Source organism: Pelecanus crispus, chromosome Z, assembly GCF_030463565.1.
Source record: "Pelecanus crispus isolate bPelCri1 chromosome Z, bPelCri1.pri, whole genome shotgun sequence".
NCBI lineage: Eukaryota > Metazoa > Chordata > Aves > Pelecaniformes > Pelecanidae > Pelecanus > Pelecanus crispus.
In genome coordinates, this window is record NC_134676.1 from 62,375,740 (window position 1) to 62,394,022 (window position 18,283).

An 18,283-nucleotide genomic window follows, 5' to 3' on the forward strand; every position below is an offset into this window, starting at 1 on the left:
GGGCCGCAGGTGCTCCCTGCAGCCTAGGGCTTGGAGGGCTGCATCCATTATCCAAAGCTCTGCCTGTGTGGCAGCTTTTACTTGAAGCATTAAGATGTCTCTCTTGTCCTATAATATTAATGATGTTTTGAATGTGCCCTGTTATTAAATATCTTAGATTAAGAGCCAAAATAATTAAAATTAAAACCTCCATTTTTCAAGTTCCTGTTTCATCATCTCCTTGCAAATCCTGCTGTGGGCAACTTAGGGTCTTGCAGGTCTTAGAATCATAGAATGCTTTGGGTTAGAAGGGACCTTGAGAGATCATCGAGCCCAACCCTTCTGCAGTAAGCAGGGATTGAACCTGTAACCTTGGCGTTATTAGCACCATGCTCTAACCAACTGAGCTAATCCGGTATGTACTTGGCAGTCTCTGATGTGCTACAAGGACTGTATATGGGGTGGCCCACTTTGAAGCACTAATTTTCAGTACACGCTTGCTGAACTTTCTGTAGGTTATGGTCAGTATAGTACTCAGGTTGACAGTGGTAATTCACAAAATTACAGCCACATAGCTTGGCAGCTTTTTTAGAATTGTCTAGAGTTTTTAGTATTTATGCTGAGATTCCATAAATTGTATGCTTTTGGTAGCAGCAAAGTTCACATCAGCTCCATATTTTGAATGGAGGGACTGCATTACAGTAAAGATGCAGTGGATGCAGGCTTCAACGCAAATAATACAGGCAACGTAGCAGTGATTTAATATTCTGACATCTGACTTTGTAGGAACCTACCTGTACTCAGCTGGCAACATCTGTAGTACTTTTCTATACAGAAATGAGCGGTTTGTGTCACGAATTGCACATTATTAAACTTAACTTAAAACCTTTTTTTCAAAAAATGTTGCTGTCCAGTTAATGTCCTGCTAATTAATTCATAACTGGACAGCAACATTTTTTGAAAAAAAACTTTTAAAGTAAGTTTAATAATCATTTGCTGAACTTTGGTTATTTTATAACCTTTGTCCACAGCAAATGATAAAATAAATGTAACATGTTAAATAGCAAAGAGGATCCTGTGTATCTGCAATGTGCTAGAATGGTTTTGTGTGTGGTAGTATTTCAGCATAATAGCCAGGTATAATCAATCCCTACATTTGCAATAGTTTTCTAATAGTTCATTCTATTCCTGTCTTTAGGTTAAGCACACAAAAGAGTTTTCTGCACCTCCAACAAAATTCTGAGTCCCTAGATGACACAAGAGTACTCCAGATCCATAGGCATCAGCTCTATACATAAATGAGCGTGCCTCAAAAGAGACAGATAGCAGCCAGAGGCATGTGGCTTCTTCTAAATACATAAGTCTGGATTTTCCAGGGGAAGGACAGATGTAACAGATGATTTCATGAGGCAGAATGAAGTTTTAATAGGAGAAAAAGGATGAAGTTCAGTAGGTGATGAACTTAGAGCCCCTGGGCCTATTAACATGTATTCCTTGACTCTTCCCAGTTATAAAATCTTACCATGATGAACGTGCATATACATGTGAGTTCTTCCAGTTTCCGAAAGCTATGGCAGTCCTGTCACATCTTCTGGTATCAATATGAGATGTAATCATGATCCTTAAGCAGAACACTGTCATCTCATGTTTCTTCCACATTTCATACTCCAGGTACCGACCCAAATTGTCAAAAACCCATCAGTTTCTTTTTCCTCTTGTGATCAAAAAAGTGCAAAGGTTTTTCTTCCACCTTTATGTTTTATTTTTGGGTAGAAAACCTGTTGTAGATTTTAAGTAATAGCAACAAAAAGAGGGAGAGAGGTTCTATTTATTTCCTAATTAGTTAATTTACAGAAAATGAATAGGTCATTTTATTCCTTTCAATTTCTATATATAATTCTCTACAATGTATTAGCTACATAAAATTAGTTATGTATTTCTGTAAGCTAATCTTAGCTGTCTAGGACAATTAGTAAATTATTACTCATCTTCATTTTCATTCATCTTCACTTTAGATTCTTTTATGACAGTTACAGAACAGACTATTTTTAGAATACTAGAATATTTTAACGTGCCAGTAATCATTTGTTGATAATCTTTGATTAAAAGTAGAGAGATATTGCAAGGTACAAACTACAAAATATTTTTTACTCTGATTAGAAAATTATGAATTAGTGAATTATTATTATGTATCTCTGTCAAACTGATTTCCATTGCTAAGAATGCTTAGCTAGCATATGCTGCTTGTGCCATCCATTTAAATTTTTCCCTTCCTAAGTAAGAAACATCCACAGTGTAGTAATTGCATTAAATTGTGGTTGATTCTTCTCTCTCTTTGTTATTGGTTTTCTTTATGACTTTCTTTTAAAAATTCAAGAGACTGGGGTTTTTTTTTCATATTCTAGCCACAAAGCTTAAGACTACAACATAGCCCTCTTGTCTAGCAGTATTTGATTCTGCTACTTCTCTGCTCTGTTTTTTAATCCTGAGTTGTAATCAGACCTGATTTGTTTGGTTTCTTTCATATTCCTTGTGTATTAGTTTCATTAATATGTAGTGTCTTGTCCCTTAATTATGCTGGATGCTTCATTTCTTTGTACCCTGATTATTAGCTTTTCATTTTTTAACTTCATTAATTAAAGTGTCTTGGGATCTAATGCCTATCTAATACTTTATCTACTAAAATACCATGAACTTTGCTCCATATTTATCTGTTAATTTTGAAATCTTAATCCATGCCTGTCTGCTGGTAGGAGCAGAAGTAGATTTAAGTGATAGGAATGCATTTGGAGGTAACTTTAACTGTTCCAGAATACACCATTGGTGGTGTTAGTGGTTGAAAAAGCAGCAGTTGTTGACTGCCTCAGCTGAACTTTTATATACACAAGCTGTAAGTACTTAATTCTAACCTGAGAAGTGAGATAAAGGTTTTAAAATATTTCCTTTTTCACTGGACCTGAAAAGCGCTGCAAATACTGTACTATTGTGATAGTTCATCTTATTCTAATGAAAAAGGTGGAAAAGACTAACCTGTATTATAATTATGCTTATGAATTTCTTGGTTCCTTGGGCACTTGCAGTGTTTTTGTCTACTTCTCATGCTCTGCTTTTCATTATTAGTCTTCAACTGTTTTTTAAACTTAATACAATACATTATAATATTAGCAGTAGAAAATGGCTTTTTTTAATAAAATATTTATTTTCTAAAAAACGTAATCATCAGAAAGTCAGCACTAGAAGTTACTCTGCTTTAGACATTTTCTTTAAATTCAGCATGCAATCTTTTCTATCACTGATGTATAATGGACAAGTGAATATGATCTTTGACCATATCTCATCTGCCTCTTCAGATGTTACCAAGTTTGTAAACAAGTTAAACCAATATTTAATGCCTCTGTGCAGAGAAATCAATGATATTTGGACATTATACTATGGAGTAGAATAAGGAAGATATTAATTCAGAACTAAATTCAGAATTAAGAACTAAATTGAGGCATCCTCCTTGTATAAAAGTGCAAGGACAGTTATTGTAGCAAGTTTTGTGTCATCACACAGGTTGAATAACGCCATGGTATTATCACAAAAAAATAATGCTTGTTAGTACAATTATATGCTCTATTGTTGTGTTTAATTGTAGTCACTTCTGTGAATGATACAGTTCTTGTGGAAATTTTTGCTTGAAAATGATATTTGCCTTACTCTGAGTAGTACAGTCTACTTGTGTGACTCATTTTGGAAATGGAAGACATGTGCAATTGTGAGTTAAGTCCACTGCAACTTTCTTGAGCACAAAATGTAAATTTAAATTCTGGTCCATCTTGGATAATTACTTTTTGGACACTTAATTTCCCCTATAATTCAGTTAATATCAAATAGATTTTTAAGGAATACTAAAAATGTGTGTATCATAAATGTATCCATATTTGTGTTTCTCGTGTTCTGTAATGTTTCTATCAAAAACTTCAAGAGCATAGGATTGGTTGCATGGGATCCAGCAGTGGTATTATTCCTCTGTGTGTAATGTCATTGGGGATTTCTGGAAGGTGTTTTCCACTTTTCAGTTGCCCTAATATTGTAGGATTTCCATAAAGTTACTTATCATCCAGTCCTAGGACTATCCAGGCCCTTAGTTTTCATTAAGACTATCACTAGGATTGCTTTTTGTAAATTTTTTTTCTAGAGTTCACTCTCATGGTGTAAACCATTACTTTATGAGAAGTGAGGAGGCTGGATAGGTTACTGTGCCATTGTACAAACTTAATTTGTAAAGGGCTTTCTCATGCCTATAAAATGTATGCTGTGTAAATCTTGATTCCCATAACTTTAGAAAGGAAAAAGCAGCTACTTATAGGAGGTTGAGCATTACTATAAAATTGCAGGGAGTAATAATGTACTCTGTTAAGTTATTCACATTGGACAAAGGTAAGGTAAGCTTTCCTGCCAAACAAATGAAATAAATCAACACACAAAAGAAAGTGAATTGCAAACCTTTGTTTCAACATAAAAATGAAGTACAAGGGGGAAAAAACATTAGACATTCGTAAGTCTCACAGCTGGAAGCCATTGTGCAGCAGGAAGACTGTGATACAGTTGCCATCATGGAAACATGTGGGATAACTCGCACAACTGGAGTGCTGCAATGGATGGCTATAAACTCTTCAGCAGGGATAGGCAAGGAAGGAGAGGCAGTGGTGTAGTCCTGTATGTCAGGGAGTGTTTTGATTGTGTAGAGCTTAATGATGGTGACAACAGGATTGAGTGTTTATGGGTAAGAATCATGGGGAAGGCCAAAAAGGCAGGTACCATGGTGGGATTCTGTTGTAGACCACCCAACTAGGATGAAGAGGCAGCTGGGAGTAGTTTCACAAGCACTGGCCCTTGAGATTTCAACTTACCATATGTCTGCTGGAAATACAATATAGCAGGGAGGAAACGGTCTAGGAGGTTCCTGGAGTGTGTGGAAGATAACTTCCTGACGCAGCTGGTGAGCAAGCCAACTAGGGAAGACACCCTGCTGGGCCTGTTCTTTGCAAACAGAGAAGGACTTGTGGGTGATGTGATGGTTGGAGGCCATCTTAGGCACAGCGATCATGAAATGCTAGTTTTCGATTCTTGGAGGAGTAAGGAGGGGGGTCAGCAGAACTGCTACCTTGGACTTCTGGAGGGCAGACTTTGGCCTGTTTAGGGGCCTGATTGACAGAGTCCCTTGGGAGGCAGTCCTGAAGGGCAAAGGAGTCCAGGAAGGCTGGACATTCTCCAGGAAGGAAATCTTACAGGCACAGGAGCAGGTCGTCCCCATGTGCTGAAAGATGAGCCTTGTGCTGGAAGAAGACCAGCCTGACTGAACAGAGAGCTTTGGCTGGAACTCAAGAAAAAAAGGAGAGCTTATGACCTTTGGAAGAAGGGGCAGGCAACTCAGGAGGACTGCAAAGATGTCATGAAGTTATGGAGGCTGCAAAATTGGAGGGCCAAAGTCCAGCTAGAACTTAATCTGGCTACTGCTGCAGAGGACAATTTTAAACTGTTTCTATAAATAACATTAGCAAAAAAAGGAGGGCTAAGGAGAATCTCCATCCTTTATGGGATGCGGGGGGAAAACACAGTGACAAAGGTTGAGGAAAAGGCTGAGATACTTAATGCCTTCTTTGCCTCAGTCTTTAATAGTAAGACCAGTTGTTCTTGGGGTACCCAGCCCCCTAAGCTGGAAAACAGGGATGGAGAGCAGAATGAAGCCCCCATAGAATAGAATCATAGAATCGTTTAGGTTGGAAAACACCTTTAAGATCATCGAGTCCAACCATTAACCTGACATTACCAAGTCCACCACTAAACCAGTTAGGGGTAGAGTAATAATTAATTTCATCTTTCCTGTCTTGGTGGCTGGATTATTTTTTAATGAAAGTAAAACTAGGAATCATTAAGGTTGGAAAGGATCTCTAAGATCATCAGTCCAACCATCAAGCCAGCACCACCAAGCCCACTAAACCATGTCCCAAAGTGCCATGTCTACCCATTTTTTGAACACTTCCAGGGATGATGACTCCACCACCTCTCTGGGCAGCCTGTTCCAATGCTTGACCACCCTTTCCGTGAAGAAATTTTTCCTAATATCCAATCTAAACCTCCCCTGATGCCGCTTGAGCCCATTTCCTCTCATCCTATCACTAACTACTTGGGAGAAGAGACCAACACCCACCTCACTACACCCTCCTTTCAGGTAGTTGTAGAGAGCAGTAAGGTCTCCCCTCAGCCTCCTCTTCTCCAGGCTAAACAACCCCAGTTCCCTTACCCACTCCTCAGAAGGCCTGTGCTCCAGACCCTTCACCAGCTTCGTTGCCATTCTCTGGACTCGCTCCAGCGCCTCAATGTCCTTCTTGTATTGAGGGACCCAAAACTGGACATGGTATTCCAGGTGCAGCCTCACCAGCACTGAGTACAGGGGGACGATCACTTCCCTGCTCCTGCTGGTCACACTGTTACTGATACAAGCCAGGATGCTGTTGGCCTCCTTGGCCACTTGGGCACACTGCTGGCTCATGTTCAGCCGGCTGTCAACCAACACCCCCAGGTCCTTTTCAGCCAGGCAGCTTTCCAGCCACTCTTCCCCAAGGCTGTAGCGCTGCATGGGGTTGTTTCCAGTGTCTTCTTCATAGTCATCCATCTTAAACAGTTTAATTTTTAAGGAAAATTGAGATTCATACTTAACACAGTTACTGAACTCTAAGAACTAGACTTCTGTATGTCAAACACCACATACTAGGAGACCAGAACTACAACTGTGAAAAGTGATAAAATTATATAGCATTTATATACACTTTATATAGCAGTTTTGTACCTTCAAAGGGACACTTTATGCCCTTAGAGTTATGAGTGATCTCTGTCATGGTCAAGAAGTAATACAGAAAGTTTGACTCCGAAACATAAACATATTGGGGAAAGTATTTGGTTTGAAGTCCTAAAGTCAGTAGTACTACTCCTCTACAAAAATAATTAAGTAAAGTATCTAACCTAGTGTGCCCAATGTCTGTACCTACATCAAGATATACCTTACTTTAATTGTGTGTTTGTTCATTAGTAAAGGACTTTTGCAGACTATAAAAATGAATACAACCCGCTTATTCTCACACTATACTTATTCATCAGAAATGACTGTAGAGTAAGTAAACTTTTTATCTGACTTTATATCTTAATTTTGTTTTCAAGTATGTGTACGTGAAGGCATTTGCAGTAACGAACTGTGGTACAGAAAATATGAATATATTTTTGTGTACAGCAGTTCATTAAGGAGTTTATTCTTGCTGTGTTTGTACAGTCCAGGACAGCTTGTTCAAAAAATGTAGCTGTAGGAATGTACATAGCATGAAGGTTTGTGGGAGGGGACTGAGGGTTAAGTTCACTGCAGGCAGTGGTTTCCTTACTGAGCTGTGCAATCCTCAACAGATGAAGCAATATGCTCTTGTCCTCGTGAACCAAATGCATCCTACTCTGCTGTTCTGAATGGGATGCTGTAGCTTTCTGTCATCTACTACTGTGACCTGTGCCACAATCTATCACATATTGAGCAAAACACTTAGAGAAAATCAGGAACGTAACAGTTACCAAGTACATTTTTTGAGGGTGGGGATGACAATAATAATGCACGGATGTTTGGAATTTTGAATTAGGAACACTGTGGTCCTCAACAGTGCATTTATCCTTACAGTATATTTAAAAAAGCTTAACAACTCCTCCCACTATCTAAGGAGCATATTTTATATTTGAATATTGGGTTTATGCTTGTGTTCAGCTAGTGAATACAAATATTTGGGGTTTGTTTTATTAGTTTTTTCCTTTTGAATTCTTTTTGCAAAATTTTTAAGTCCTTCATCTGAAAATTGTGAAGTGCTTTAGAGGGAGTAATTGAATGTCACTAATGGTGAAGTTGGGAAAAGGTGGGAAAATTTACTCATTTCATAGTTGAGAGGAACTGAACAATATCCAAAACTACAGATAGCAAGCAAAACACCTGACATTATTGAGAAATCACTACTACATCTAACTTGGATTTTCTGTTTTCCTGGCACTGTTCATCTGTGAAGATGAAGATGGACTTGCATTATATAAGGAACTGAGAGAAATTATTAGCATTGTAGTTAGTATTGCTCCATTAGTATTCATAATGTGATAGTTAAAATAATACAAAGAAATAAGTAAAGCAAAGTGTAAAGACATAGACTGCATGGAAGGATGTGTTTCTGACTCTCTAATATTTTCCCAGTCTGTTATTAGGCACGTACTGTTTGCTGTGTTCTCCACATAAAGCAAAAGTAGCAGCATATGCCTATCAAGAAAGTTCTGAAATAGGTGTGTTTTGATTTAGAAATTACCCCAGGTGTTTGAAGGAGAGGTAGCATCTTATAGTCCATGAAAAAACAACAGTTTCACTTGTAACTTGCCACCCCTTCTTTTTTGATTAGGTAATAGACTATTTTCATTGAATTAAATGTGCAGATGAGATAAACTGGTCCTGTTCACTAATTAATTACTTGCTTTTATCACCTAAGAGTGTTTTAACTGCACAATCCAGGGAGGGGACATAAAATGGCTAATTAGTTCAGTGAGGCAGTCTGTCCTGCTGGTTTAGTAATGAGGAGTTTACTCTCTTGTTTTGATTTGCTTTAACTGATGGAATTCCATTGAAATACTAGGTATTACTTGTTGTGTAGTTCTTTTGAGGTGGTGGAAGGAAGTGGGGAGGGGGTATAAGAGTGTTCTTAGAGAAAAGTTTATGAGGTTTGTGTCTTTACTGACAGACATGAATGCCAGTAGTAACAACTCCCAGCCCAGAGAAACTACCTCTGCTTCCTCTTTACCTGGCTACTGGAGTTTTAGCAAAAGTCTTACAAGCTATGTCTTGCAGTTTCAGCCTACTCAACCCATATTAGCGATTCCTTGTCAATGTCCTGTTTGTGTTTGTAGGGATGCACAGCAGAGCTTAAAAAATAAATTTCCAATTTACATATTAATATTTATTCCTTAGTAGTTGAGGGGAAGGCGCTTTGTTTCTAATATGCTCTTTTTTTCAGATTCTGGCTATAAATTCTGTAATAAATCACAGTGCATTTTTGGTAATTTTCTCTTGTATCTAGACTGAAAAGTATGAACATCCTTTTAAAGGAGGCTGTCAGGCATAAGGAGAAACAGTGAAGAAATTGTTTGAAACGTAATGAAAAATCTTAACCAAACCCTCAGAATAATAATTAAAAAAAAAAAAAAGCTTGATGTAGCTATAGCCTTCAGCATAACAAAGTTTTTAAAAATGTTTTTAAGCATACAAATACATATAAGGAAATCTGGAATTCAGCAACAAATCACTAAAGATATGAAACAGATGTAAAATGACAGCAGAAATGCTAAAAAGATACTCTCATTTTCAGGACATTTGTAAGCCTGTGGAAGGAAATAATAAACGTTAGTCAAACAGACATTGTGAAGAAATTACAAGTTAAAGAACAGGGGAAAAAAAGAACTTGAAAAACACATCTACAGTGGATGTTACTGCAGAATCTGAAGTGGCTGGTGGCAGAGCACTGAGAATGAAATTGTACTCATAATGTTTCACCCCACTGAGTGGCAAGTTATTAAAAGTGCACAGTAATAGAGCTTTTGGTGGGATTTAGCATGATTTTAAATATCACTGGATCTGCTAAACATTGTTGGTTTCTATGTATTCCAAGAACCAACTCCTCACAAGAATTGTGAAAACTAAGTGCCTGAGAGGGGGATTACAAAAGTCCTTTTAAAAGATTATGACTAAAGTGAAGGAAAAAGGAAAAGTTCACATCTAAAGTATGTTCTCAATAAGTGAAAGAGCCTACCTTACACATGAGAAAGGAAAAAAGCAAATTTGCTTAAGTCAGAAGTAAATATATTAAGTGCTCAAAAGGCTTTATTAACACAAATTATGTATTAAAAGTAATACATAATATTGCGGCTTCAAAAATGTGAGAGTTTTGGCTAAAAGCAGAAACGTATTAACACTGTGAGACTCATGACCAGCACTGCTGCATTTACTTTGCTGTTAGTAGCTTTATTAGTAAGTTTTTATCATAATGCATCCTTTTCTATCGTATTGTTAATAGCTTGGCACTCACTGTTTCATAAGATGTTATTGATATTCTGTGGAAGATGGCAATGGAAATGCTTCTCTATTTGATACAAACTGAGACAAAAAGAAAGAAGCAATTTGCCTGGAAAGATTGATGGTGGACTTGACAGTTGTGTCCACCCGCACATGCTGTGGGCCATTAGCTAACCACTGGCCCATGATTCCTCCCTTGGCACTTGTGTGCAGCATGGCAGCTTGAATAGTATCGTTCTGCAACCTGCTGCCAGCTAATAGGCAGCTTCAAAACCACTGTTCCATCAGCAAAAGCTTTGTATGTCTGTGGTCTTTCAGAAGATCTGGTGTTAATTTATGTATATCCTGAATATAGTATCACAATTTTTGCCAACTTTCTCAAATACCGGTTTGATTTTCATGGAAGTGTTTTTGTAAATTTTCAGTAATGATGAAAAACACTTCCTCTAGGTGACTCAGAAAGAGAAGGAAAACTGTCACATTCAAAACAGACAAAAATTATGTGAGCTGAGTGTAATCCTTGTTTACAAGCATCATACTGTGTACTATTTACAGTGTATTTTCCCTAATATTCAGACTTACGTATGAGGAATAAACCTAAGATAGCTCCGTATATAGCTTTTTCTTAATCTGACTCAGAACATGTTTAAAAGCTAGGTAGACTGAGGTAGGAAGATGTCCATGATTTTAATTAACTCTGTACATTTTCTTTGAGATATGACCTCATTAGTTTTTCCACTCCTTAAGTGCATCTGTCACAAAATCTAGACTATATTCAGTAAAACAATTAAAAAAAAAAAAAATTACTAAAGTATGTTTGCAACCTAAGCCATAAATTCTTGAAGTTTCACGGTGATACTTTTTACAGACAGAGTATGAGTGATAACAATTTGATTTTATTTTGCAGCTCTCTTACTTTCACCAAACAATACCACATGCTAACATCAAACTATGTAACATAGTGCGTATTGAGCTGTTTTATATATTTGTGTGTATATTCAGCTGGAGACTGTGACTTCAGACTTGTTTTTAAGTGGTCCGTCTTCTCTAATTCTGTTTCATTTTGCATAAACTCTAATGTATTAATCTGTGGGTTTATTTGTGTGACCTCAGAGGGCAGTTGTGGTGGGTTGACTTTGGCTGGCTGCAAGGCACCCACCCAGCCGCTCTCCCACCCCCCCCTCTTCAAGAGCATGGGGAGAAAATAAGACAGAAAAGCTTGTGGGTCAAGATAAAGACAGAGAGACACCAATTACTGTCACAGCAAAACAGACTCAACTTGGGGAACGTAATTTGTTGCCAATTGAAATAGATGGTGAGAAATAAAGACGAAAACTGAAATACCTTTCCCCCACCCCTCCTTTCTTCTGAGGCTCACCCTTCACTCCATTCCTGACTCCTTTACCTCCTCCCCCGCTGAGGGGTGCAGCGGGATGGGGAATGGGGGTTGCGGTCAGCCCATAACAGCTCCTCTCTGCTGCTCCTTCCTCCTCACACTGATCCAGTGTGGGTCCTTCCCAGGGGATACAGTTTTTCACAAACTGCTCCAGCATGGGTCCTTCCAAGGGCTGCAAGGGAATCTCTACTTCGGCTCCTGGAGCACCTCCAGTACCTCCTCCCCCCACTTCTTCACCAACCTTGATGTTCACAGGATTATTTCTTACACTTTTTCCTCCCTCCTCTTTTCCACAGCTTCCGTGCAGTCCGTTTTACCCTTTCTTAAATACATTTTCTGAGAGGCACCACCATCTTGACTGAGGGGCTCAGCCATTTTAAATGGATTCAAGTACTTTCAAATGTGTAAATATATGGGGGTTTATTTCTTGTTCTAACTTAGAGACCTGGCTGCAAGAAACTGCTTGGTAGGTGAAAGCAACATTTTGAAAATAAGCGATTTCGGAATGTCCCGGCAAGAGGATGATGGCGTGTACTCATCGTCAGGCCTAAAGCAGATTCCTATTAAGTGGACTGCTCCAGAAGCTCTCAACTATGGTAAGGACATACCTCTATCTTCTTGCAAAAAAAAAAAAAAAAAAAAAAAATTAAAAGTAGCATAAGGAGCACCAGGACTACACCGTGGGCAATATTTGAGTATATATACATATTCCTAGTATCCAGTTCAAATCAATAATGTTTAAAATAATTTTAATATTTCAATCTTACTTAAGTTATGTATAAAATACTGTTTTTCCTTCAAAAAGAATAAGGCAGCAACACCAAAGTTGCTATTACACAGCAATAAAATAATGCTCTGGTTATGTTGCTGACTCATTCTAGTAGACTAGTCAGTCATCTAAATCATAATCATTAGCAAAATGAACCTTTGGTTCAGTGGGTGCTGTTCAGTGCCATTCCATACCATTATTTTTGCTTGGAGCAATATGATTGCTGTCACTTCCAGCAAGTGGAAAAAAATGTTTGGAAAGCTCCTAATAAAATTACATATTTAGGCCAAGTGTAAGGCATTTTTGCTTCCTTTTCTCTCAAAATTAAAATACATGTTTAATATTACGTTTTTCCAGTACAACATTTTGAGTTGTTTGTCATGTTAATAAATCACTATGTGGAGGGTTTTTTTTGTGAATGAACAAGCCTTTTTTTTTCCCAGATGATGTCATAGTGGAAAAGATAATTAACTCTGCAGAACTTGTACTTCCTTTAAAAAAACCTAATCACCTATCTTGTATCTACTGAATTATTTCAATGAAATGTGTTAAATTACTGGATGCCAAACTCTGAAGAGAGTTGATACATAGACAAGAAAATTGATCTTACTACAAAGAGCATAGTGAATGTCCATAATTGCCATCTATGAGGCACACAAGCTAATGTAGCGCAGCTGGAAGTGATACTTAGTTTAACAGTAAACTGAACTTTCTGATGTCAGAACAGTTGTCATATCACCAACTGTCATTATAATTTATTTTCCTTTCTTCTAGTCAGAAGTGGCTTAGTTTGGTTTGTTTAATGATTAGTGATCAACAAACAATACCTTCATAAACATATGTATATTTTAAAGAAGACACATATATACAGTGTAATAGTATGGAACAAAGAACAGCCATGAAAAATGCTGAAAGTAATGTTGAAAATGGATTTTTAAGGTAACATTTTCACTGATCCTGTTTCAAAGGGCTAGGAGCCTTAAGTTTTCTATGTGAATCCATCCTTAATGTGAATCCATCAGGGACAACAGAAATATCTGCAGAAATAGAAAATTTGCAGCCGTAATTATCTGAAACATTAATTGCTCTGTGCATTAAGCTGAGGGTTTTCTCTCCTTTTCTTAGGGAGATACACATCTGAGAGTGATGTATGGAGCTTTGGAATCCTTTTGTGGGAGACCTTCAGTTTAGGAGTATGTCCATACCCTGGAATGACCAACCAACAAGCACGAGAACAAGTTGAGAAAGGTAGTTATTTCTAAGGAGTGAAAGAAATGCTGTATAGATTCACAAGGATGTAGTACATACAGTATAAAATGGCAAAGAAATAATATACAAGTTACCCAGAAACTTTAGCAAAAATATAATGAGACTTTTTAATTGCTGAATCTAGCTTTCTGGGAGGAGTAGTGCGACATATAGGCTTCTTGGAAAAAGGAATATACTGTCCAGTGACTTAAAGGACATAAGACTTACAGCATGCTGACTTTCATTGTTGCAGAGCTAAAAGGCAAGATAGAGAGGAGGGATTTACTACTGTGCATAGCAGAGGCTTGGCCAGAATGAATTATTTGAGACTATGCTAATGCAGGTATAAATATTCTAAACTTCCAGAAGAAAAAACTGTGTCATTCCATCTTCTCTGTTAAAACATTTCAGACAAAACTTTAGCAATTATGGTGGAGAATGGTAAGCTAGTTGAGTGTTAAAAGCCACATTTCTGTTTTACAAAATAATCAAAAGGCTTTTATTTAAAGTAGCAAGTAACTCTGAGCAGGATTTCAGGACTTTGATTTATGTTCATCATCTTTAGTGGTGTTTCAGAACTGTTCCTCCTCTACATAGCGTTACTGTGTAATTCATAAACAGGTTCTAAGCTAGTAAAACTGCTGAATGATTTAAAAATAAAAACCAACTAGTTTGCTGATTTATACAGATTGCCAGTGTTTGTTATAAGTACTGTAGGTGACCGTCCAAGTTTCTCCTTAAAAGGCCAAATCAAAAAATCCAGTGTTTTCCAGAGCAGAGGTCTGTTTTTAAAAACAAGTCTTACTAAGTACTGAGATTCTGTTTTAATTCACTGAGAATAATAATCTCTTGAAATTGGTAAAATTCAAAGATTTAGAAGTATTCTTATGGTTTTTCAGCTGTTTATGTTGTGGGGAAAATACTCCTGTTGGCACATCAGCAATTATTTTTCCTTTTTTTTTAATGGATTTTTCATTTCTTTTATCAGCCTGTTTTCTTGGTTTTCAGTACATAATAGCTCTTCCGTTAGGATAGTCAGCTAAGACACTCCAGATTCTCTTTCTGATCTTACCTATCTCAATTACTCAGTTAGTAAGAGCCTTCAGTGAATTTAGTCACTGGAATGCTTGCTTTAAACCAGGATAATTTCAGTTCTAAATAACTATATAGAATCACTTCACTTTAAGGACAAAAAGTAGTTGCTGCTGTCACTGTTTTGAAGAACTAGTTTCTAGAGGAAACTTTATGAAGGAAAGGATTTTTAGATAGTTTCATATTGTCCTGTCTGTAAGTGTTCTAGAGACCAGCTGTTCTCCTTTGACATTACATGCATTAATCCAGCACCTAGAGCAGATGCGTGCAATATAACAAAGGAAAAAATATTTCTCAGGTTTACCTGTTGCATGAGGCCAGTGTCATTTATACTCTGCTTTAGAAAGGGAGATGCAGAGACCTGTGCAGTAAGTCTGGGGTCACGGAGCTGAATTTAGCTGCAGAGTCGTGTGTGCCAACTCACTTTACTATCCACTGCCTGTCATTTGCTCAGAGACGTACATGTGGTAAAAAGTTCATAGAATCACAGAGTCAGAGAATGGCTGAGGTCTGCGGCAACCTTTGGATGTCATCTGGTCCAACCCCCTGCTCAAGCAGGGCCGTCTAGAGCCAGGTGCCCAGGACCATTCCCAGACGGCTTTTGCGTATCTCCAAGGAGAGGAACTCCACCACTTCTCTGGGCAATCTGTGCCAGTGCCTGGTCACCCTCACAGTGAAAAAGTGTTCCCTGAGGTTCAGGAGGAACCTCCTGTGTTTCAGTCTGTGCCCATTGCCTCTGGTCCTGTCACTGGGCACCACTGAAAAGAGTCTGGCTCCGTCCTCTTTGCACCCTCCCTTCAGGTATTTATATACATTGGTAAGATCCCCCCCGAGCATTCTCTTCTCCAGGCTGAACATTCACAGGTCTCTCAGCCTTTCCTCATGTGAGAGCTGCTCCAGTCCCTTCGTGATCTTGGTGGCCCTTCATGGGATTCTGGCCATTGTGTCCAAGTCTCTCTTGTACTCGGGTGAGAAGCACTGGAGGTGTGGTCTCACTAGTGCCGAATAGAGGGGACAGATCATCTCCCCTGAGCTCCTGGCAACACTTTTAATGTAGCCCAGGATACAATTAGCCTTCTTTGCTGCAAGGACCAACTGCTGTTGCATGTTCAACCCTTGATGTCCACCAGGATCTCTGGATCCCATTCCGCCATGCTGCTTTCCAGTTGGGCGGCCCCCAGCATGTACTGGTGCCTGAGGTTTCTCCTCCCCAGGTGCAGGACTTTGCACTTCCCCTTGTGAAACTGCATGAGCTCCTGTCAGCCCATTTCTCCAGCCTGTCCAGGTCCCTCTGGCTGGCAGCACAACCCTCTGGTGTATTGGCCTCTCCTCCCAGTTTGGTGTCATCTGCAAACTTGCTGGTGGTGCACTCTGCCGCATCACCCAGCTCATTAATGAAGACATTAAACAGGACTGAACCCCGTATTGATCCCTGGGGTACACCAATAGTTACTGGCCTCCAACTAGACACTGTGCCACTGATCACCTCCCTCTGGGGTTCACCATTCAGCCAGTTTTCAATCCACCTGACTGTCTGCTCATCCAGCCCATAATTCAACAGTGTCTTCATGAGGATTTTATGGGAGGCAGTGTTGAAAGCCTTACTGAAGTCCCCTCATAGTCCAGGCCAGTCATTTCATGACAGAAGTTTCTCAAGTTGGTCAAGATGACTTGCCCTTGGTGAATCCATGCTGACTACTCCTCATGACTTTCTTGTCTGTCATGTGCCTGGAAGTGCTTTCCAGGATTAGCTGCTCCATCACTTTCCCAGGGATCAAGGTGAGGCTGACCAGCCTGCAGTTCCCTGGGTCCTCCTTCCTGAAGATAGGAGTGACATTTGCTTTACTCCAGTCTTCCGGGATTTCTCCCAGTCACCATGAGGGATGAAAGACTATTCAGAGTGGCCTTGCAGTGACATCAGCCAGCTCCCTCAGCACTTATGGGTGCATCATCCCGTCAGGGCCCATGGACTTACATAAGTCCATTTTGCTTAAGTATTCCCTGACCAGATCCTCTTCCACCAAGGACACATCTTCCTTGCTCCAGACTTTCTCCCTGGTCTCTGGGGCCTGGGATTTCTGAAGACCAGTCTTGGTAGTAAAGACTGAGGTGAAGAGGGCATTCAGTACCTCAGCCTTTTTCCATGTCATGTGTCATGAGGTGCCCTACCTCATCCAGCAGTGGGCCCATATTTTCCCTAGCCTTCCTTTTGTCACCTATGTACTTACTTGTTGTCTTTGGCATCCCTGGCCAGAATCAGTGCCATTTGGGCTTTAGCTTTCCTAACTTTATCCCTGGATGCTCAGACAATGTTCCAGTATTCCTCCCATATTACCTGTTTTTGTGTTTGAATTTGTCCAGGAGGTCCTTGTTCATGCATGGTGTCCTCCTGGCATATTTGCCCAACTTCCTACTCATTGGGAAGTTGCCTTCATTGCTGTGAGTACATCTCTTTGGTCCAGGGTATGGATGATATGCTGGAATGGCCACTTATCTGTGGCTTCTGGATGATTAACTGCTAACTGACTTAACTGATTGTTCATTCTCCTGCTCATCACCAAGTCAGAGACCTCCTTCAGTTGATGGCAGCAGAGGTGTGTGGAAGGCCACTGCCAATCTATGCAAACCAGAAGTGTAAGAGAGTTAAGATGATGGGAAAACATAAAAGTTAAGAAAACAGGAATGAGGAAAAATGAATGGTTAAAGTGCAAGTGGGTAGGGAGCTTCTTAAGGAGACAAAAAAGGGAAGAAGCATGAGAATAAAGGTTGATCCATTTTGAAAAAGAGCAAAGAAATTTACTCCCATCTTAATGTTTATTATTGATTTCCACAGTAGGGGGGAAAAAGGTAACACAATTAAACCCTCGAGGGTAGCTACTTCCTAAGATACAGGAAACAAATCTAGGCAGGTTGCTGCCCTTAGGGATGAGAGGCATGCTGGCAATTTACCATGCCCAACTTAAATGTCATTGGTGCCTGAGCTTTGATTAATTTAATAATTATCTATCTTGTATAGGTTCTGTATTGAAGACTTTCCTCATATTACCCTGAAGATCTTTTTTAATGCAATGATCTTGAACTTTGCTTGTTTCTTTTTAGATTTGTCAATATGCATCAGTTTTCAATGCTAAACATTTTACCCTTTTTTTTTATGTACCAGGCTACCGAATGTCAGCACCGCAAAAATGTCCAGAAGAAATACACAAAATTATGCAGAGGTGCTGGGACTACAAACCAGAAAACCGGCCAAAATTCAGTGAGATTCAGAAAGAGCTGTCTTCAATCAAAAAGAAAGTGACATAGTGATAAACAAGTGCCAAATTCAATGTGTGGGACTGTTTTCCAGTGAAGTAATTTTTTTGCCTCAAACACTATGCGTTTATACAACATTGTTTGCAATATTCTAGGATTACTTTGAAATTAACTGGGTTTTATATATACATGTGTACCATCTTGAATGATGTCTACACCTGCATTAAAGACATATACTGCAAAATGCTATATATCCAGTCACAGTAATATTGTCATTTAGGTTACGTGTAAATAGAAAAGCACATACTATAGATTTAAGGGACTGTGGCTTCTATCTGTTTTACAGCAAGTAACTGCTAGTGACATTTTTCAGAGGTTTTCTACTTTTAAGCTGTGTTCTCACTCTGCTATCCCTGTCCCGTATGTC

The 18,283-nt window shown here is 39.0% G+C and overlaps 1 protein-coding gene across 1 annotated transcript in view; it reads left to right on the forward strand.

Moving 5' to 3' along the window:
• Positions 1-17,907, forward strand: part of FER (FER tyrosine kinase) — a 192,950-nt gene extending 175,043 nt beyond the window's left edge. Inside the window, exons 18-20 of the mRNA XM_075725939.1 lie at positions 11,937-12,091; positions 13,390-13,512; positions 17,765-17,907. Of these exons, the coding sequence (XP_075582054.1) occupies positions 11,937-12,091; positions 13,390-13,512; positions 17,765-17,907 (421 nt within the window). The remainder of the gene's footprint in view (positions 1-11,936; positions 12,092-13,389; positions 13,513-17,764) is intronic.
• Positions 17,908-18,283: the final 376 nt, after the last annotated feature.